Source organism: Cotesia typhae, unplaced genomic scaffold, assembly GCF_013202065.1.
Source record: "Cotesia typhae breed Kobodo isofemale line unplaced genomic scaffold, CoteBio_Ctyphae contig_10, whole genome shotgun sequence".
NCBI classification, from domain to species: Eukaryota; Metazoa; Arthropoda; class Insecta; order Hymenoptera; family Braconidae; genus Cotesia; species Cotesia typhae.
The window spans coordinates 787,849-812,220 of NW_027423710.1; the positions used below are offsets into that span (position 1 = coordinate 787,849).

At 31.8% G+C, this 24,372-nt stretch overlaps 1 protein-coding gene across 3 annotated transcripts in view; it reads right to left on the minus strand.

Annotated features, from left to right (window-relative positions):
• The window catches only part of LOC141526590 (uncharacterized), an 88,377-nt gene that overhangs the window by 13,048 nt on the left and 50,957 nt on the right, over positions 1-24,372 (minus strand). For all 3 annotated transcript variants that reach the window (XM_074241802.1, XM_074241736.1, XM_074241659.1), the window contains 2 exons: positions 20,129-20,173; positions 5,898-5,951 (listed from right to left, as the gene is read on the minus strand). In XM_074241802.1, the coding sequence (XP_074097903.1) occupies positions 5,898-5,951; positions 20,129-20,173 (99 nt within the window). The remainder of the gene's footprint in view (positions 1-5,897; positions 5,952-20,128; positions 20,174-24,372) is intronic.

The following is a 24,372-nucleotide window of genomic DNA, read 5'->3' on the forward strand; positions in this document are numbered from 1 at the left end:
TTACAACGGAATTTTTGAATGGAACTTGGCGCCAGATTCTACCGAATCTGTAGATTTTCTCGTTGGAGAAAAGCTGTCACTGGTGTGATTAATAAAATTTCAATAATGCGTCGAGCATTGAGCCAGATAAAATCCAGTGAATTTCATAAAGTCAAGTAATATTTATCTCTTACGATCACATATAAGCTTGGATCTAGTGCAGTATAATATAATAATAATAATAATAATAATAATAATAATAATAATAATAATAATAATAATAATAGAGGCGGCGAGAGGAGTAATCCACCTCGTATAATTTCCCACAAGGCCATCATCGGACACCTCTAAACATTTTTCTTGAGAGATGAAAAAACCATTTATTTTTATTTCTCTTTTTCAATAATAATTTATCTTTTCTTTTTGACCTAAAATGTCTGGAGACTTTTTTTTTTTTTTTTTTTAATAATTTAATATATAAAATCCAACAATTATTAAAATAATTACATATTTCTCGTATATCAGCTTAAACGCTTAAACGCAATTCTGCGAAATCATTTAAAACTTTTTTATGAATAACAGTTGCGTAATTTTCCGGTCTCTTTATTTCTTTGTCTTGAAACATATATTTATATTTCTTTATTCTTATTACAATATATGTCTGGGGTAATATTTTTTGTTCGTGTTTCATTGGTGTCTCTCAAGATTGAAAGTTGAATATATTTGATGGGAAGTAAGTAGCAATTTTAGCAAAGTCCCTCTTAAAAGTTATAGAGAGGTTTTGTGATTGCCATGAAATTCTTCAGCCGATCCTGAAGCTAAAGCTGAAGAAAAGGAGAACTAACTGAAACAGTGAGTTTGAGTTTTAGCTGGATTGAACAAGAAAAAGTTATCCAAAAGAACAGAGGAGAAGAAGAAGAAGAGCCTGATATTTGAATCCCCTTTGATTAAATTTAATCCCAAATTCGTTCGATTCGAAGATAAACGAAATGAGATTAAAAAAAAAAAAAAATAACGTCGAAATAAATGAACGGAAGAATAAAAAAATAAAAACACTCGAGCACTCTTTACCAGAAACAAATATAAAAAAGTTAAAATCGATCTTAAGCTTTTATATATTAGAGGAAAGTAAAGCAAAGCACCCTCATTGATTCGCACCAAGAATTCGGTCTTTGATCTCTTCACAACGGATTTTCTCGATTACAACATTCATTTTACCAGTTGTTGATCTTTGTCAGTACATATTTTCCTCCTTTTAATCCCCGTCAATTTTTATTATCCAAAATTAATTTTATTTTCAATTTGACCTCATTTGAGTCTTGACAATTAATTCACTTGGTTTAAAGTATCTATACTATACAAAGGGCATAAGTTTCTTCTTCTCGAGCAGGCAAGGCCATTAGTGGTACGCCGAGGAAGAACATGTGCTTCCCCATGAATGAGATAAATATCACACATCATGCATTTTACATGTGTTACGTAATTTTCATCTATATCTTTGTCCACTATATATATATATATATATATATATATATATATATATATATATATATATATATATATATATATATATTTTTTTTTTTTTTTTCACTTTGTTTATTCATTTTTTTAATTATCGCTGTAAATAATATATCACGACCCTGAGCCAATTATTAAACTTTAAATATTATTTTTAATGTCTTTTTAATTACAATAACACATGGTGGTCGTGTTATATGATCACAATCTTGTTCTCCAGATACGTATTATATATTATTCCAGCTCGGTAGTTTGTAATTCTTTGAAGGTTATCCATTATTATTATTATTATTCTAATATTAAAATTTATATTAAAATGAGGGTATAACATTTTCGTGGCATATATTGATATTCTCATCATTGTGATATTCACTTGAGCGAGCATTCAAATCGTATTATATTATGCAAACGTAGCTTTCAAATATTTCAATAATAATAATATAATAAAATAAAATATAAATATAGGAAAAAATGCGTTGCCGGTCAACGAGACAGTAAACAGTGAACTAAAACAAAAAAAAAAAAAAAAAAAATAATAATAATAATAATTTTTTCAAAAGGTCGAATTTTGTAAATTTTTTTTTAGGATATTCTCCACACTCGGCTGACTGACTCCATTTGTTTTACTTTTCTTTCCCTGGTGTATATAAATATCGGGCTGGACTGTTTTTCCTCACGACTTTCGTTTCATTCCTGACTGGACAAAACGAATCGGAGGATCAATGGCTGATTTGGTCAACCGTACCGGCCAATTTCTTCTTTTTCTTCTTATCCTCTAACAACCCCTATGACTTATGTAATATATATAAATTTTTTTTTTTTTTTTTTCAACTGTCTAGATTTTAACGATGACGTAGTGGAAGATTAAAACCCAAAAAAACTAAAAAATTCAACGATAATCTCGATTATTGATTTATTTTGATAATTTATGAGCACATGTTCTTTTTATTTTTTTTTTTTTTATTATTAAAGCAACGATGCTGCTGGAATATTATTAAATAATATCTTTACCAAAAAAAAAAAAACTGTAGAGATGTAGCTTTTAACCCACTAAACATTTTCTTGATTAAAATAAACGGCTCCTGAATTAACATATCATTATTATACCTAAGTATTATTATTATTATTTAAGAATTTTGTTTATAAAAAGAAAAAAGAAATGATTGTTAAAGTTAACTTGGAGCTTATGAGCTTTATATTTGCTTTTGTGTTGAAGTATCAAGGTGTAAAAGTGTATCGTATTATTTTGGATTGTAGGTGTGTATGTAGTAGATATTTGGATTGCGCAGCGTCATCTAATAACTTTGGGAATTTGTTCCGGCACATGGATGCTTCGCTAAAAGTGGCAACGCCGGCTTTGGCCTGATTCTCCTGGTAAATTCCCGGAATTCACTCGCACATCCTCTACACAGCTCTGGTTGTGCTTTGCTTTGCTTCTTCTATCCTCTATATCTCTTTTTCTGTTGACTCTCAACGTATCCACAATTATATACACGTTTGCGTGGATTCGCGTGAATTTTGATGAAATCTCCGTAGAACATATAACTTAAAGCGTAGAATGTATACATCCAAACTAGTGATATGTACCTGCTCTGACTACTTCACTCTGTATTTCATATTTCATATTGCTGGGTTATTTTTTTTTTTTTTTTATCGAAAGTAGGTTAAAATTATCCCACGCTCATTCCTCCTTTCATTTATATATAAATTCATACATTTTACACGCTGTATATATCATTATTACTTTGTCAATTATAATCATCATTGTTGTTCAAACAAATATGCACCAGTATATCAGTTAATTTCGTTCCGATATTTTCCAGTACAATCACCCACCCAGTATAATTTATTCATGTAACTTGATTTTCATATTTTCGTTTATTAATAATCATCAAAGATAAATTAGTTTTCTCTAATGAAAATTTTAACGATAAGTAAAATTAGAAATACCGCTTTTATAAAATTTATATTGCATTATTACAATAAAATTATAAAAATTCTAACAATTTATTTCTCGTGTAGAATCAGATGTATAAAAAAAAAAGAAAAAAAAAATAGCAAACAGGGTAGAAGTGAAAAACGATTCAACTGTTGGGTATTCAGTGGAATGGATAATGATGCCACCAAAAGAAACCCAATGGAGTAGAGTTGAGCTGAGAAGATTCTCCTTAGGATGGAACACCAGAGAGAGGGCCGATGAGTATCCCCCACATTATTCTTCTATTCCGTCTGCCGTTTTTTAGTTTGTTCCTTCTTTTTTTATTTTTTTCGTTTATTTATTTATTTATTTTTTTTTTTTTACCCCCAGCAAACACTGAAGAGTTGGGAGAGTTGGAGGCCGTACGACAAATAATAATAATAAGAACCTGAGAAGCTTCTAAGGACTTTTGTATAAGATGAGTGCTTTTTTTTAAACTCATTTTCCCTTTCTGTTCAATCTTTTATCATTTATTTTGGGTGTATATCACTCTCCCCTTCCCTTGAGACCACCACAGACTTTTAATTTTTTTCTTCAATCTCATTTATTTTAATAAATCTCCATGTATTTAAACTTCACTCTCGATAGTTTTTAATATTAAAAAAATTCGTTTTAAGTGACAGTAAAATGCAATATTAAAATAATAAAATAATAAAATAAAAAAAGAGTTAAGTAGAGAGTGATTATTTCATAAAAGAGCTGTAAAGAACGTGAAAAGTCAGTGGCAATAGAAAAATTTATATCTGATTTTGAGTATTTGTTCTGCTCAAGTCGTCGAGTCTGTCAGAGGCTCTGATATATACTAACTTAATACAATATTTTCTCAAGTTATTAAAAATTCAATCGCCAGATTTATTTAACAGTTTAAATTTACATAATTGTTAATTCTTTTTTTCCAACAGAATTTTAAGTAACACAAATATTTTTAATAAAATTTTCGGTTGGTTATTTATTAAAAATAAGCCTGATATAAAATTAACAGTGAAAATTAATTAAAGCAGGTATTGTGGGACGGCATTAAAATAAATAAAAATAAAAATAAATATAAATGAATAAAATGAAAAGTATGTGAGGAGAAATAAAGATAGCGTTAAGAGAAACATCAGATAAAGCCTTGGAACAGAGAATGTAGATTTTATTTCAATGGAACGAGCTGGAATAACACATCAAAGGATCTACTCTCTTTCATTTTCTATCATTCTCTTTCTTGTGCAAAGACCAGTCTACTGGCTCTACTGGCTCTACTGGCTCGACTGGAAATTGGATTGTAGTCTAGGGGTTTAAAGAGGATGAGGATGAGGATCAAGATATACTGATGATGGTGTGCGTTAACCAATGAGATGAAAATGTTAAGAAACACCAGAGTATCCTATTTACACCCCCCTAAAGAGATACCAGAAATACAGCAAGAGAGAAACGGAAGTTATAATATACAAAATAAGTTTCGCTTGCAATCATACTATATAAACATTTACAAATTAATTCACTTTTACAATTTGAATTGTCTTAAACTCTCCTCTAACCATTATTTTCTTTTTTATTACTCTAATATTATTATTATTCGATTTAACATTAATTATATCTTTATAATTAATTGAAGGGAAAGAAAAAAAAAAAAAAAAAAAAAAAGAGAGAGAGAGAGAGAGAGAGAGAGAGAGAGAGAGAGAGAGAGAGAGAGAGAGAGAGAGAGAGAGAGAATGAGACTGGGTATATTTTTAAGAGATTTATGATTTTGGTGTTGAATTAATCTGGGTTGCGTGTAAATGACAGAGGGTTACGTTCATGAATTATCGGAGGTGCGTGATCAAAGAATGGTGGTTTATGAACTCGGTCGAGGGTGTGGACGAGGGTCACTGAAAAAATGAGGGAAAAAAAGGGAAAAATCAAGGCGATAACACCTAACCAACCTCGAACAACTTGGAAGTACAGCTCTGAAAGAGCAAAAGGGAGTGCCCTTCAATCAGCCGGATAAAATTGGTAAAATAATCGCAATTTATTTTTTATTTATAAATACAATTACAACTATGTTTTTCTAACGAATATAGTCGAACGTTTTAATGTTTTTGAGGATGGATAAAAGTTTTAAGCCCTCGATCAATCCGTGACGCGTTATATAATATATTATTCCGATTAAACCTCGCCAGCCATACCTTCGTCAGTTATAAGTGAAGCTAACGTTTTATTTATTGTAATTTTTTCACACTACACATTCCACTGTTTATTTATATTCTACCTAGCTATAGATACATAAATATATCGCTGGTAGTATATTTTAACATTCGTAAGTAACAGTTTGATAAATAAACGGGAGATAGACCAAGAGTACAAGAGTTTAAGAAAAAAAGTACTTGTGAGTAATGACATACTTATTTGTTTGAACGTGTATATGTGTACAGTAAAAGTCAAATAAATTTAGACTTACCCTTTGAGGAGTGTTTCTGCAGGCGTTTGAGCTGGATCTTGTTTTATTCTGAAACTGAAACAGAAACAGAATAGAAAAATTTTATTTTATTTTTAAAAATCAATACACCAGTTTAACTAAAATTTATCGTTCTGTCGATTAGTGTTATAGAAAACATTTTAAGTGTAATTGAACATTGCCAGCAAAAGTTATTAAATCAAAGTATTTATTACCAACCGTTAAATCATTTGTTTTAATTACCGATTTTATTTTTGTAGATCGGACAATAAATTGAATGCGCAGTTGTAAAAATAACAACTCTGCTTTTTGTATATACGAAAAATTAATTTAAACTGATAATAAAATCAAAATTTACACACCAAAGTATTAAATATTATCGATAAATATTTATTAAAGTTATATAACCGCATTTTGTGTAATACAAACACACTCCCTATCAATATTCGGTAAATATCCTGCGGATACTTTTGCTTGTATTCGATTCACCTTTGCCAGTGAATTCGCTATATATATATATATATATATAAAAATTAACGCACAAGAAAGGCTGTTTGTTGATAAACAGAAGAAGAAACGATGAAATATAATGGAGAGCAAATAATTAAAAATTAATTTGCTTTTAAAAAAGTTTCAGAGCAAAAAAATTTATCATAACTTTTTGTTGATGTTTTTTTGGTAAACTCCTTGGAGAGCTCGTAGAACGAAAGCATTGTCACGTTCTCATGATTTATGTAGTTCAGTGGGTGGAACAGGTGCTAGGGTAAGGAGGAAACTAGCTGGGTATAAAACATAAAACATAAAACATAAAACATAAAAAATATAAAATGTAAAATGTAAAAAATGATTTTGACAATCAGAAAAAGATAGTGAAAAGAATATCCAAGTTTGACAGATGTTTTTATACCTTTATATATATTCCAATTCTTCTATAAAACTTGTATTACGATTAATTTCTCTTTGAAAAATTAAAAAAAACTTTTACTTTTTTATTCGTTTTCGTTATTAAGATGACTTGGACAAAACTTTTCTACTTTTAGTTATGCCTTGCTTTTTTTTTTTTTTTTTTCTCCTGAAATTAATTAAGAAGTCTCGTACTCGCCTTAGTCAAAAAAGATCGATAAAGAAGATGTCTGTCTGTTTTGCCTCATACTCATTAAAAAAAAATCACATTTTAAAGTTGTTTAATATTTCTAATATTTTATTTTCAAGTCTAATTAAGTATTTAAGAGGAAAATAAGGATGTCAATCAGCTATATTACTCAGCTAAAAAGACTTTTACTGTAATGATAAATAATGATAGAAAAAAATCGAGGTGGGTTGGTTGTTTTTTATAACAGCAAAAAAATTCAAAAGGCATTGCAGTGCGTAAATCGCGGATGGTTATTTTTTGTAAACATGAAAACTCCATTTGACTGATGGTCAATTTTTAGTTGTTTATTTTAGATAGATGTATTGTGCAATCAATGACAAACAGTCGAGAGCCGTTGAAAAATGTGATACGAAGGGGCTTGGGGAGAAAAAAAAAAAAAAAAAAAAAAAAACACTCTTCTATTTATCCATATCTATGCACACATTTATATGCAAGTTGTGGAAAATAAAACATAAAAATAAATATGTTAAACTAAAATATGACAAGTGCTCGTTCAAGTTTCCGTTTTAAAACTACAAATATAAAATATAAAATATAAATACGACGATAGAAGTAGCAGTGACTGCTGCCAATAGCAGGATTTTTGGGCCGTATATGAAAATACGTTATTATCATCAGTGCGCGGAAAATCAATAGGTTGTGGGCTCGGATGCCAAGCGATTCATCAACGTACCGCGGTACTCGTCAGTGTTACGTTCTACCATCCGACACATACAATTTTTTTTTTATTTTTTTATTTTTTATTACGTATACGTCTCTCGTTTTTCCGTGTTTTCCCCGGATTTATCGCTAGTTCCCGTGTACCGTATGATAACCACTAGTGTTTAGATATATCACTGAATTATTGATCACGTTTTTTCGCTTTTTACTCTACAAACCCGAGGCAAGAATCTTTTTCATTCATTATTTATTTATTATTATGGTTATTCTGATATCTCAAAAAAGTTTAAGGAATTTTTTAGTAAAAACAAGGTTTAAAGGTTTAAAAAATTCTTTCAATAAAATATGATAATTTAACGAGATTTTAGTGTTTAATAAAAATGAAAAATAAAACTCGAGTGAAAAAGTTTTTAAAAATGAAATTTTAGCTTTAAAAAGTTTATTGAAATAATCCCAAGGATTTTTTACGCGATAAAGATTCGCCTTTTTTTTTTTTTTTTAAATTGAATATTAGATAAATTATATATTTTACACTTGAATAATCGATACATCTAAAGTTAGGAAAAATAAAGTGTAAAAATGCATGGAATTTATAAAATAAAAAATAATATAATCTGAGTAATAGGAGTAATAGAAAAGAGGGTATTTTATACAAAAAGATATATGAAAGGTTAAAAATTAATGTATTTTATCATTTTTGTGATATTCTGGTCGAAGCAGTAATTTATAAAGGCTCAATATTGTTAAATTTATTAACAAATAAATAATGTAACGATTTATATTATTTATCGCAGCAATTTATCTTTCCTCTTTGCTCCCTATGACTTTTATAAAATTCCAAATGAAAGATCAAATAGCTGAAGCTTGAAATAGAAACGAGAAACGAGAGTGAAAATGAGAAAGACGATTTTAAAATGATCGATTGAAATAACTTGTTTTCGTATCCTATCCGATGTACGTCCTCGTTCCTAGTAGGAGCCAAGTTTGAGTTTATGCCACGACCTCCGTTCCCTCATATACAACCCTCATCCTCTGCACCCTTTTTCCCTCTTACGTCTACCCACACACTATCTTTTTTATTTTTTATTTTTCATTTTTCATTTTTATTTTTATTTTATTTTTTTTTTTCTTGTACTCTCATGATGTCTGAGCGAGTTCGCGGTACTTTTTGACGACAGGATTTTCAGTCGGATAGACTTGAAATACCTATCTCATCCCACTGACTACATATCAGTCTATATCATCCGGAAAACTCCAGGTTTATATTATTTTTTATATTTACAGTTTAGGATCTCTTTTCCTACTCCGCTGAGCCTTCAATGATTTATCTTTTGTTTAAAATTATATATTTTGCTCTCTAATCAAGTTAATTTTTTTTATCTTTCATACTCAATATGGGCAATTAATTTATAATTAAAGCTTCGGCAAAAGTGTCAGATGTTTAGCATTACCAGCAAAAATTTATAAATACTATATATATATAGATAATAAAATGAAAGCATCCCCAGTTGAGTTCCACTAACTTATTCCTTTTATTCTCTTTCATCGTTTAATTTAACGTTTCACCTTTCGACGGCTTTGATATCTCGATAGAAATATGAATTAAAAAAAAAAAAAAAAAAAAAAAAAAAAACACTCGGCGAATATAAATATAATAATATCAACAGTAATAATAATAGTAATAGAGGTTAAGCACCTTCGTTAGTCATTCGTAGAATTTTATTAAAAGGTATAAGCTGTAGATTTATTAACTTGATAAATCAATTTATTATTTAATTAATCCGGTGGACTGAGAGAGACTGGAAGCTGCGACTAATAATTTTTTTTCTACCTTTCTCATTTATTTAATCAGCCAAAGTATCACCAAACTCAATTTAACTATCACCGCTTCGAATAAGACAGACTAACTGGTAAATTTATTAAGTTATTACAAAAATCTACGACACGGTCAATCAAATATAAAATCATAAAATCATAAAATCCAACTGGTCAAAAGTCACGCTCCGGATTCTCCAATAAATATTACTTTCAATTTATCGTCTCGGTCTACGCATCAATTCTATTTTATGCTACAATATAAAATATAAAATATAAAATTTTATTTAAATCTCTTACGTTTGTTTGATTTTTATTTAAACTTTTAGAGTAAATTTTTATGATTTTTTTGAAAACAAAAGCTGTGATTTACTTTGAATAAAAAGTTTTATATGAAATCGGTATGTAGATATTGATAAGACTGAAGGTAAATATAATCCATAGTATTACAGCACGTAGTGGGTAGCAGTCTGAATGGCCAGGCCGTTACTCTGGAACGTGTTAATATCGGAGCAGTATCGAGAAATACGTCCTGTACACGCGTACAAGGAATCTCAAGCACGTAATACCCGGGAAATGGACACACATGACCGAGGGACAGGACAAACGAGCCCAATATATCCCACCCTCATTCTATATGAATTATTTATTATCTTAATGATTCGTTTTAATAATCACAATCAATGATTATTAAAAAGAATCTATTGATTTGTTAGATTAAATTGGTAAAATAAAAAAGATTACACGTGTTATTATAAAAAAAAGGTAAATTTGTGTTGTTGAGATTATGAATTTAAGTATAAACAATAAAAAATAACGAGAACGAGAACGAGAACGAGGGTTGGTTATTTTTCTTTAAATTTAAAACAAAGCAATTAAGCTTATTTAAATCCATAGAGCAACCAGCGAGCGTTATTTTTTTAACGTTCCCGTTGAGCTTCTGCGTTAGCAGAACTAGAGGCTCTACCACCTATCTTGTATGAAGAGAAAAAGGGGTAAAAAGGATTGTTATAATAATAATACATTTAAACAATAAAGTTTTACGAGGGTTTTATGTGAAAGCGACGGAAGAAAATCCATTTAAAGTGCGGACGAGTGCAATAGGATTAGCGGTTGAAAATTCTGTAATTCTATCGATTAGTCACGGATGATTATACCTCTCTTTTACCCTGATAAGATCTTATATATATTATATATAAGAATTAGGGTGGGTCAAAAAAATCGAATAATTTATTTTTGATTTTATACTCTGAAAAATAGGTTCGTAGACACCTAAAAAGAATTCTCTCCAAGTATAAGCTCTTAATTATAATGGGAAGGTCCTCCGCTTTGCGGGTTTCTATTTTTTTCGAATAATCAGATAAAAAAATTTATATCTCGCTTCCAACTGCTTGGAAAAATATTCCGTGGCATAGATTTTGTGAGAAATTGAATGCTTTACAAAAAAGGTCTCTTATGACTTTTTCAAAAACTCAACCGATTAAAAGATATTCATAGTTGAAGTTTGGCTATTTTAAGGAAAATATTCGTTTTTATTATGAATTTTATAAGTCGATGAAAAAAATTATTTCGGATTGCGGAACTCATGATTTTGTAGGAAATTTACTGCTCTACAAAAATGGTCTCTTATGATTTTTGATTAAGTGAAGCCGTTACGAGATATTCATCGTCAAACATTAACGAATATCAATATTTCCAGTTTTTGATCAATAATTCGTTAAATTTTAATTTAAACTATGAGTTTCAGGAAAATTTACATAAATTTGAGTTTCGATCGATAAAGAAATGTTATAAACAATTTTTTAATATTGTTTTCAGTCTTGAGCTTGTTTGATTGCATTAAAACAAGAAATTAGAGCATTTTTTCGACATATAGCCAATGATTAGTTTAATTTGAAGTGAATGACATATTTCTTTGTCAAATTTAATATGAAAAGTATTGAATCAAGTGAGAAACAACCAGTATTTAACTTTTTTATAGATAAATTTTTTATTGAATTATCAATTGCAATATAATTGTCTATATTTTTAACATAACAGTACGCTATTACTATAAATAATTTCTTTTATTACAATTTGGGAATGTTTTTTGATGTTCTTTGACAACTTGCAATAAGTACTGGAATTGTTCTTCATTTTTGTCAAGCATTGATTATATTCACTGACTAATGCAACAGCTCGCTCTGCTGAATCATTGACAACTTTTAGTTGTTGAAAGTATTCTTTATTTTCGAGATAACTCTCATTAGTAGGCCATAATTCAACATCGACATCAAGAAAGTCATACGGTAGATCGAAGATTTTGAAAAGATTTAATGACTTTTTAGACACAAAGTCACTCAGAGTTCTCTGCGCCAATGAATTCAAATCTTTTTAGCAATTACAAATCTTTTAGCTTTAGAATCTGTACCTTCACGAGTATTAACAGCTTCAACAATACGTTTTTTTACTTCTAATGGAACGCCATCGTCAAACAGTGATAAAATGGCAAGTTCATCGCTCAAATACCATAAGTGCGAAATCATTTTTTCACACGTAGCTGAAGAAATCAAAGGATTGATATGTTTGTACTCCAATAAATTTTTCATAAACTGCAAGTCATGATAAGCAGCAGTTGTTGCAGAAGTTGATGAAAACCAAGCTTTTAAATACAATGTGACTATAAAAATACAGAAATGACGAAGACCATGCAATTCTTTCTGAGAGAGTTTGAATTCATCTCTGAATAGATACATTTTCAAACTATAAATGGCCTTAGCCATCCATCTAGCATGATGAACAGCACCAGGACGTTTGAAAGAAATCTTTTCTTGAGGCATTTCTCCAAGGAAAATCAATGATAATTCCAATAATTCTTTATCTAACTTATTATAACATTTCTTTATCGATCGAAACTCAAATTTATGTAAATTTTCCTGAAACTCATAGTTTAAATTAAAATTTATCGAATTATTGATCAAAAACTGGAAATATTGATATTCGTTAATGTTTGACGATGAATATCTCGTAACGGCTTCACTTAATCAAAAAATCATAAGAGACCATTTTTGTAGAGCAGTAAATTTCCTACAAAATCATGAGTTCCGCAATCCGAAATAATTTTTTTCATCGACTTATAAAATTCATAATAAAAACGAATATTTTCCTTAAAATAGCCAAACTTCAACTATGAATATCTTTTAATCGGTTGAGTTTTTGAAAAAGTCATAAGAGACCTTTTTTGTAAAGCATTCAATTTCTCACAAAATCTATGCCACGGAATATTTTTCCAAGCAGTTGGAAGCGAGATATAAATTTTTTTATCTGATTATTCGAAAAAAATAGAAACCCGCAAAGCGGAGGACCTTCCCGTTATAATTAAGAGCTTATACTTGGAGAGAATTCTTTTTAGGTGTCTACGAACCTACTTTTCAGAGTATAAAATCAAAAATAAATTATTCGATTTTTTTGACCCACCCTAATAAGAATAGTAATTATTTTTAATTTATAAGATTAATTAACTCAAACTGATCAAAATTACAATAATTAAAGTTATGATTGGGTATAAAAAAAAGGTATTGATCAGTTTGGGTGTTTGGTTGTTTGGTTATTTGGCTGTATGCTGTATACTGTATATTGGGGTGGAAATGCTGTGTTTTGTTCCACATTTCCGTCGATTAGTCATACCGGATTAATTCAGTCCTCCGCCTAAAGTGGTTCCTCCTTCCTCCTCCTTTCTCCTTCCTACAACAATAGATTTATCTCTCCTGCTCGTTTGTTAGCTGGCAAAGGTCCTGGCTATTATATCACCCTCTCAATATTCGATAGATCAACTGTGCAATATTCCAATGTTCCACAGATTTAATCTGTTTTCAATATTCAATACAAGGACTGATTGCTTAAAAAGAACAAGGATGCTGTTGGTGATAATAGTATTGATAATTATTGACAACTGGATAAAATAAAATTATTTAAAAAGATAATATTTTATTTTATTTCCAAACAGGAGCCAAACAATTGGATGGATGTATCCCACGTGAAAGATTGAATGAGGGTAATTAATTTCGTGAGGACGCTTACAAAGAGAAATTCAAACAACTAGTCGGGCGTACTGGGGGGTTGGTTTGCACAGTCCTCAGAGTTGGGGGTGCTGTTGTCTCTATAGATAAATTAATTGTAGGCGAATGCGCTTCGAAAGTCCCGTAGAAATAGAACCAACAGTAGAGTGAAATAGTATATCAAACACAATATACTCAATGTTTGGTATATATGTATAATAGAAGAGTTTAACTGGAACTAGACCAGAGATAGAGAGATAGAACTAGTTATAGAATCTCATTATGCGGGGTCTATTGACACTATGGGGAATAAACAAAAGTTGAACGAACCCCTCCTTCCCTTTAGCTCCCCACTTGGTCTATCCGTGATTCATCTACTTTGTACAAAACTACATTCTCTATACACACACACACACACACACACACACACACACACACACACACACACACACACACACACACACACACACACACACACACACACACACACACACACACACACATCTAAAAATTGCACACCCCGTTCGACCTCTGTGACCTCCTGGGTTACCCTTTGGACGGTGGTGCACTTTCACTCTATCACTCTCGGTTATTTTTAGTTTACCGCGATTTGTCTCTTTTTGGAAGTATATAACAACAAATATTCGCGCTCTCCCCTGCGGGTACCAATCAATTATGCGGACGAACGTTCGTTAGTTCGTCGAATCCAATTTTGGGAATAAAATGAAAAAATAAAATAATTTACGCTTGACAGTTAAAAAAGCAATGCTGGAACTGACGTATGTGAATAGTCATTCTTTTTTTGTTTTTTATCGGCAACAATGCACCTTTTTTTGAATCGTTTTAGTCATTTTTTGCTTCAAATAACCAAACTTTAAATTGTTTTCAAATATATATATATATATATATATATATATATATATATATATATATATATATATATATATATAATAATAGAGAATTATCAACCAGGGAAATAGCTGTGTATATGCCCATGACAAAATATGTATAATTTTCAAAAATATAGTATTGAATAAAAACTAATGTTTTAAATTGTTGAGCATAACCCGAGTGAATTGAGTGCGTAATAAATAATAACAATAATGTAAAGTTGAAATATATAAATATAATTAAAAAAAAACAGGTGGTGGTGAAAATACTAAAATACTAAAATACTAAAAATACGGAAAATACTATAGAGAAAAGAAACGAATGAAAGCTCGGCGGTGAGAGTATGATGAGAGATCGTAAAGAAGAGAAAGAAGAGTGAGCTTTAGTTTAGCTGGATACTGAGAAGAAATATAAAAAATAAAAAATAAAAAAAGAAAAAGGATAAGACATAATACAGGAAAACGAGGAAGATACACCGTACCCGCGAGCAAATGGAAGTGGGTAAAAACGTCGATAAAATTGACAGACGTAGTATAAAGCTCTTGCTCTTACTCTTACTCTCAGTACGGTTTCCAATTGCTAACTCTCAGCACGTAAAGTCAGAAGTCAGGCTAGCTCTTTTTCCTTTATTATTATTATTATTATTATTATTATTTTTTTTTTTTTTCCAAGCTTTACTGCGTTTCCGCGAGGGTTTATTTCAAGTGGATTCGGGATATGGCAAAATTAAATGCAAGTTTATTGTTCTCTCGATGGATTCAGGAAATTTAATTAGATTAATCATGATGGTCATAATCATTTTGTTAGATAAATTATTTTTAGTTATTGTTGTTTAGAGTTAAAAGTTAAAAATAAGATTAAGTTATAAATTTAAAAGTTTAAAAGATTGTAGAGCGAAATTAAGAGTTGAAGAGTTGGAAGAAAAGAAATATAGGACAAGTTATTTTGACGTTTAAAAAGTAAAACGTCATAATAAAAGAGTAGATCCATAGGAGGAGAGAATAAAGCAGAAAAGCAGAAACGCAGAAACAAGATGGTTTATGGTAATAAATATTTTTACAACAAGTTTACTTAAATCAACGAGGCGCTCATATATAGCCAGTCAGCCAACCAGCTCCCATTGTCTACGTAGACAAATAGACAGACATAGAAGTAACTCCTCTCCAGAGAGATGTTACATAAAAGTAAGAAATTCATCTTATTTTTATTTTTCATGCGAATCCCGCGGGTTACACCCACCACCACTACCACTACACTACTACACTTTTGCTCTATACTATACTTTTGTGCTTTTCATTCAGCTATATAGATTTTTTTTTCCCTCGCGTAAACACAACCACAAGACATAACAATGAGTTTGGTATGTATAAAATTCAGCAAAACATTATCCGGAAAGACCCCTCGGCGGTAACTATTAGACATTTGTGTTGGAAGAACCGAGTAACACAAGTGCACGTAAAATTTTTACTTTTTAGATTCTTACCGCCGTGGGATTCGTTCTCTACACTCATGTACTTTTATTCCTCACATTTGCTAAATATGAGAACAAAGCTACGTAGTGTCAGAACTAAAACCAGAACCAGAACCAGAACCAGAACCAGAACCAGAACCAGAAACAGAACCAAAACCAAAACCAGATTCAGAACTGTGCTTTAAGCTCGAGAATACTACTAAAGAGTAAAGAATAATAAAACAAAGGACAAGACACCAGATACCAGACACCGAGGAAATTAAACAATAGTTGTTGAGCATGATGAGTTTACTTTGCTGGACAATTGTCCAGGTATACATATAATATAAGACTCTAATATTCATATATGCTATTCAGTCCTTCAAAGAAACTATACCACCACCACCACCACTAATAATACTACTCCTGCTGTGATGTGTTGAGCTTGACCCAATTATAAAAACCCTCTTTGAAATTATTCTTATTATTATTTATTGTAATAAAAACAATTTAAAGAGTTTATTATAGAGAAACTTTTTTAATGGGGATTGTCACATCAAGTTTTAAATGTATTTTTAATTTAAACCCAGGATTTAATTAACTTTGAGTAATTTTTAATAAAAAGAAGAAAAAAAAAAAAAAAAAAATAAAAATTGGGTGATTTTGTTGTATAACTTTTCAGAGTAAAAGCGAGCTGCAAAAGTAGTTCTACAACGGTTATTGCCAATATATATTTCTATCATGAAAACTTGTGTACTAAACTGTAAATTGTAGGTGTTGCTGCTCAGTGTTATGTGTGTGAAATGCTGAGGTGAAGAGAGAAACCGTTTAAACAGCGAGGAACTTTACGACACCCTCGCTCACTCACTAATACCGTGTATTGGTCTCCGTCATATCCCTGTATAGTCTGTGTATTTTGTGTATGTGTGTTTATACGGCTTTACACAACCCGATAATCCGCGAGGTTAAATCGTGCCAGAGATCCTAGATTTACATTCGACTCGCATCCACGCAACTTTGTAATCGCGTTCTCTTTCTAACTCGAGCTTTCAAACTCTTGATTAACATTAATTATAACATGATCCTGTTATTATTGTTAATTTGTAATTATACTTGTAAGGTAATTTCACCAGATATTATAAATTATATCAGTTATACACACTTGAATTAATAATTGTCATTTATATACTCCTCAATTTCAATTTCAATTTAAATCATTATCTATTTTTATCTTTTCACAAATTTAAATATTTCGATAAAGTTGAAGGATCATTTTACGTGAATATAACTAAAAATAACACTATGATAGTCACATGTTCATGTTATCAACAAAAATAGGTCACTGATATCGTACTACACTATGAATAAAAATTTAAGACTGCAGACTAACTATGTATATACATATAAGATAAATTTTAAATTCATTGGCTGCGTAGATTTCGGTTAAATATTATGAAAAAATATTATAATCTTGGATAATTATTAATCTTTAACATGATACAGTTATTAATCAGAATAGCCAAGGGCTTCACTACATGCCCACACCTGTTGATCATTCGCCTCACTTATTTTGTATCTCCTCTATCTATATATTCTCTATATAGCTATTATATTTATACTCATAAAATTCCAAAACATAAATCAGTTAATTTAATATTTTGTTTCAATTAATAACTTTGTTACTATCATTAAAAACTATTTTTATATATAAAAGCAACAAAGAAGGCTTTGAGTAGTAGATGCCGAAACCATTGACGTGTGAAAAATCGCATACATATAAGTTACCGAGTGTGAAGAAAAGTTCACTGCACCGTCGAATACGAATAGTATATATATATATATATATATATATATATATATATATATATATATATATATATATATATATAGAGATAGAAAAAAAAAATAAAGTAAATTCAAAAGTTAACAATATATAAAAAGAGAATATAAATAAATTCAAATTCTCTGTTGACAAACGATAAGAGTCATCGATGACATCACTGTCAGGATCATAAAGTGCTACGCAAATAATTTACATTTTATATACAAATATGTGTTGATATACTATACTCCTCAATAAAATGTTTGATTCAAATGTTTGCTGATAAGATACCACAAATTGACAGCCCAATATATATATATATATATAACAACATTACACCACTATTCATTGATTCTTTTTCTTTGTACTGATAAAAAACTTTATTGTAAAAATATTATTTTGATTCGCCGAAAGGATATGGATTTTTATTTTTTATTTCAATTATAGAATTATACTTTTTAAATTATAATTTAAAAGTTTAGGTGATTTTTTTTATTGAATCTCATCTATAAAATATTAATTTTATTCAAAATAATGTAAATTAATGATTACTTATGCATTCTGTTTAATGAAATTCTAATTAAAACTCCCGAAGTAAAAATTAACGATTATAAATATTTCCCAGGCTATATAACCAAGTTTTTAAAAAAATGTTTATAAATCACCGATATATATATATATATATATATATATATATATATATATATATATATATATATATATATATATATCCTCGTTGGGAATCGATCTTGTCACCACAGTAATTTATCCACGTTAATATTAAACAAACGATTGAAATTTATTATCATCATCATTATTATTATTATATTTTGTTATTGTAGGTATAGACTGGCGTTATTTATAACCGATCATGACACTATAGACGACAACGTGGCTCAACAGTTACTTGGAAAGTTTTAAGTATAAGCAAAAACGTCTCACGTTGACGTGTATTGATAACGAGTCGCGTTTCCTGTCGCCCGATAGTCACACCATGTCATTTTTAATTTTTTTCATCTCAAGTTTATTTTTATTTTTTTATTTTTTCTTTTCGACATTTCCTCGTCTTTCACTTTTAATGATCATAATTTACAGATTCGAAGAAAGCTGCTCATTTTTCAGTGGATTTAAAAATAGGTAATTAAACTCGATTACATCTACATCTGCGTCATCATTCACTCAGGGCTTTTTCTACAAGGTGGTAAAAGTGTGTAACATAATTAACACAATAATAACTAATAAAGATAAATTACTCTCTTGAAAAAAAAATCTTAAATTGAGTTAAATTTACTTTACCGGAAGTCGGACAATTTTTCCACTTGATTCAAAATTACCACTTGGTTAAAGGTTAAAAAGTCTGTAAAATATTGTATTATCCTCTTATAATTATTGCAAATAAAAGCACAAAAGTATGTATGGGGATATATAGTATAATATGTATAATATGTATAATACTACAGAGGTTAATATGTCAAAACATGACGGCGAGCATATACGTGTATACGTGTACTTTATTAAAAATTAAAACCGGTAGATAGGAGTACCTAACAGTAAAAGTAACAAAGGCTGCTATCACTCTTTCGTGCGTTTGCGTTTATGTTTACGTTACGGCAAATCGGTTTTAACAAAAGATATATCTTACCTATCTTATCATCAACTCTTTATTCTATACTAAAAATTTATTCTTTTGTTCACCTGATATTTACATTTTTTTTTTTTTTTTTTAATTTATAAAATAAATACTTTAATTTAAAAATAATTTTATTAAACTATTATAAAATAGTTTTATTGGATCGTAAAAATGTGGTAAAATATTTTTTTTTAAGTTTGTAAAAGTTTTAATTGACTTACAAGTGTAAAGGATTAATTATTTAGAGAGTTAATAGTAAAGCCAGGAGGATAATAACAATTTAATAATTAATAATTAATAATAATTGTTGGATATGTAATTTAAAAAATTAATTTTTCACGGTCTGGTGGTTTGGCAAGAAAGCATCGGAGCTTGCCCAAGTTTCGGTGACAGATGGCCGACAAAGTAGGAATTTAAACGCGGAATGTCAGCTGTTACTAGCGAGCTCGTAAGTTTTACTCAGATCCAACTTAAAATGTTTTAACGACAGAGAGGAGAAGAGAAAAAGAGGGAGGGTACATAAATATATATAAAATAAAATAAAATAAAATAAAAAGAACACGAGTGACCAGCTGCTCGCTCGGCTTTCAGCTTTCGGCTCTTGGGTTTTGGCTCGCAATGCCCTTTATCAAACTAGCCCCCAATCAAATTTAAAGGCGACACTAAGCATTTTAATCATTCAACATTTAGCTTCTTATTAAGCTGACTCCAAATTCATTTTTTTTTCTCCGCCTTTTTACTTAATTATATAATTATTAATATTATTGTTGACTCACCCGCATAATTTCACTGTCATCTTCCATGTGGCATACTCCATGAATCTACAAAAAAAAAAAAAAAAATAAAAAAAATTTTTTTTTAACCTGTCTTAAACTATTAACCCGATGATTAAATAAATTAACGAACCTGTAAAAAAAAGTGATTCCATTTGTTGGGAGTTTATTAAAAAAAATCTAAAAAGAGTTTTTAAGCGGGTAAATTTAGTTGAAAGGGTTTTCACAAGTAGACTCTTGTTGGGTTCTCATCAGCATCAGCATCAGCATCAGCATCAGCATCGACAATCTCTTCGTCGAGCAACTACCAACTGACTACCGCGGTAGTAGTAAGCGGGCACGGGGGCGTGGATGCCGCAACACTCTCGTAAATACTGACATAAAGCACCGCTATGTGTATAAGTATTAGTATTAGTCATCGTGATCGTTGATTTTGCGCAGTATTCTCGAGTCTCATCTCCAGCACTGTCCTCGTATTTCCAACCTATAGTTCCTGTGTGTATATGTAGGTATATGTGTATATGTGTATATGTAGGTATATATATATATATATATATATATATATATATATATATATATATATATATATATATATATATATATATATATATATATATATATATATATATATATATATATATATATGTGTGTGTGTGTGTGTGTGTGTGTGTGTGTGTGTGTGTGTGTGTGTGTGTGTGTATATAACGGGCACTAAAAACCTACCCCTATCTATTTGTGGTGAAAGCAAGCACTCTCTATACTACTCTCTGCTGTGTCAGTGTGTGTATTTACTACACTAATACATTAATGTGCATTGGAACATCAGTAGATCGGGTCATATTACAGTATCTTCCTCCGTAGGTCAACACTCGCTCAACTATACATATACATAGACATAGAGTTACTAGGTGAAACACGACAATTAGTTTCTCAACAGGATGCGGGCGCAAGTCAGACATATTGGATATAACGAGCTATTCAAGAGACATCCTATTGACTTTAATTTACTTTTCTCTACAAATTATCCCTTAAATCAAGGCCAAGTGTCACCTTTTTCCCTTACATAAACTTTTTAATGATTTCACTTTTAAAACATCTCGAGTGTTTAATAAAAAAAAAAAGTCAAGTCTATTTTAAATATTATTTCTCATAAATAAGCAATTGAAAATTTTATTATTATTAAAATCGTCGGTCTTTTTAAACAAACGGGGTATAAATCTCTCTGGTATGGAGTAGGCATACGTATAAAATTTGTCGATTATAAATCCCGAGATAATTACCGGTTATCAAGAAAATTTAATCAGAAAAAATATAAATACGATATTCGCTGTAAGCTATTACATATTTATGAGTTTTTCTTTCTCTCTTTCTCTTTTTCTCTCTTTCTCTCTTTTTCTTACACTGGACTGGCAATCTAAATCAGTTAGCCGTCATCTAGCGTGTGTATACAGAGCCAGTAGATTGCAAGAGGGTCGATTGTTTGTTAGCAGTATTCATCGTTCTACCTAATTTCTAATTCCGTCTGATCAATGATGCAGCGTTTTGTTGGTAGATACTGATGCATATATCTATAAGATATATAAATGGAGAATGCTCTTCTATCTCCCTTTTGTACTTGTTGTTGTCGATAGTTGGGTAGATAACAGAGTAGTAGTAGTAGAGTGTTGAACATCACCGTCAGCCCATCAGACCTTCAGCCCGTCAGGGTCAGAGTTTTAGTGAGGGTAACGGTTTAACAGACCAGGACTTTATGTAACAGAGGCTGTTATTATGCTACAGAATATAATAATAATAATAATAATAATAATAATAATAATAATAATAATAATAATAATAAACTCTAGCTCTGCACGACTTCGAGGCATTCTGTCGAGAACACCGACGGCAGGATATCGCCGAAGAGAGCCCTGCAGTCAGTGTGGAAGAGGTTCGTAAAGCCCTGAATGGCAGCAAGAACTGGGCTGCCCCGGGTCCAGATGGCATAAACATCTTCTGGTGGAAGAAATTTTCTTCTACACATGCTCATCTGGCCCGGATTTTTACATCATACATTCAGGGCGACGAACCAATTCCAGACTGGCTGGTAGAAGGGCGAACCGTACTCATCCCTAAAAAGGGTGACTTGTCCGACCCAAAGAACTACAGGCCTATCACTTGCTTGAATGCGGTTTACAAGATTTTTACAAAAATCTTAAATAACCGTATCTTGCAGGAGATAGAGCCTGTGTGGCAACAGATATACGAACAACGTGGCAGTAAACAGGGCGTGTCAGGTTGCAAGATCAACTTGTTGGTAGATAGATGCGTCATTCAAGACGCAATCTACTACCAACGCAACCTGTCTATGGCCTGGATTGACTACCGTAAGGCATTTGACTCAACTTCACATGAGTTGATTCTCTATCTGCTCAAATGCCTCGGAATCAATCGCCAAACAGTGGGATGCATACAACGTACGATGCAGCTCTGGCGAACGCGTTTTCACATAGGAAGTGGAAATGCATTGCACGTAACCGGAACTGTTCAGTACAAGAGAGGCGTCTTTCAGGGAGATTCTCTGAGCCCTCTGTTGTTTTGCATCTCACTGCTGCCAATATCTGTTGCCCTCCGACAAACTCGTGGGTACTCTGCGGGGCTACCGAGTGATCGAGTATACTCGATCACTCACCAACTGTTTATGGATGATCTAAAGATATACAGTGCCAACAAAGATCATCTACAAACGGCCATCAACATCGTAGCAGAGTACACAGGAGATGTCGGAATGTCTTTTGGGTTGGACAAGTGTGCGGTCGTACACCTGGCGAAGGGTAAGTGCTCTGATACGGGTGGAGATGTCGAATTAGTCGATGGGAGCGTCTTAAGAGAATTAGACGCCGGAGAGTTGTACAGATATCTAGGGATTGAAGAGCGGCAAATGCATGCCGTCTCTGAAGTCCGAACAACTCTTCGCAGTGAGTATGTTAGGAGACTCCGGAAGATCTGGTCATCAGAACTTTCCGGCAAGAACAAAGTCTCAGCTACTAACATGCTCGCTGTCCCGGTCCTACTTTACTCTTTTGGGATCCTGAAATGGCCTCGAAATGAGTTGAAAGATCTCGACATCAAAACCCGTAAAGTCATCAATATGAATCAGAGCATGCACCCTAATTCATCAGTCGCCAGGATGTACCTCTCCCGGAACATCGGAGGGAGAGGATTGCAGAGCTTGGAGCGGCTTCACGATCGTTTGGTTCTGGGTTTAACATACGAGGTTGCCAATTTCACAGCAGACGAGGACGACTTCCTGATGCAATTTGTTCATAGTCATGAAAATGCGCGGAAGGGGTCGTTCTTGATAAGGCAGCAATCTACGCGGCAAATACCTTAGGTCTCGGAGAAATAAACGCTCTCATTGAACTCCCGAAAAAGGAGTTCAAGAGCGTCGTCAGGATAGCCGAGGAAAAAAACTCCTCGGTGAACACATGGACAAGTCTATGCACAGCGTGTATTTCAAACACGTCCGTGACCATGGCTTGTCCACCCAGCTGACATTCTCCTTCTTGAAGTCAGCTGGCCTGATGTCCGAGACCGAAGGGTTTATATTTGCCTGCCAAGATGGTGTTATCAACACTCTCGAATACCGTAGCAAGGTGCTCCAGGCGCAGCTTCCGGACACGTCCTGTCGGACGTGTAAACAACATCCGGAGACGCTGATGCACCTTTTGTCGGCATGTCCTGTGCTGGCAAGAGGTGCCTACATACAGCGTCACAATGCTGCCCTGCGAGTACTCTATTATCATCTCAGATATAGCTGCGGTATCGATGAGACACCAGTGTTGCCTTATCTGCCAGGAGATATTCCGCAGGTTGTTGAGAATGACAGTTCCAAAATTTATTGGAACATACCATTCGCAACAACCCGGCGGATTGACCACAACAAACCTGATATTGTGCTCTTTGACAAGGCTACTCGTGACATTTATGTCATTGAGTTTTCGGCCCCAGCCGAATACAATATCTCGGCCAAAGAAGAGCACAAACACCAGATATATCAGGATCTCCTGTTTGAAATTGGCAAACTGTACCCAGGTTACCGTGTCAAGCTCGTCGTTTTGGTTGTCGGCGTCCTTGGAGGGATGAAACAGTCTTTTGTGTCTTCACTTGCGAAGATACCGGCTTGCAGTTCAGCAGCCGTGTCTCTAGCAGTGCGGATGCAAAAGGCTGTCATTTTGGGATCCCTGCGTCTACTTAGGCAAATGAATTTG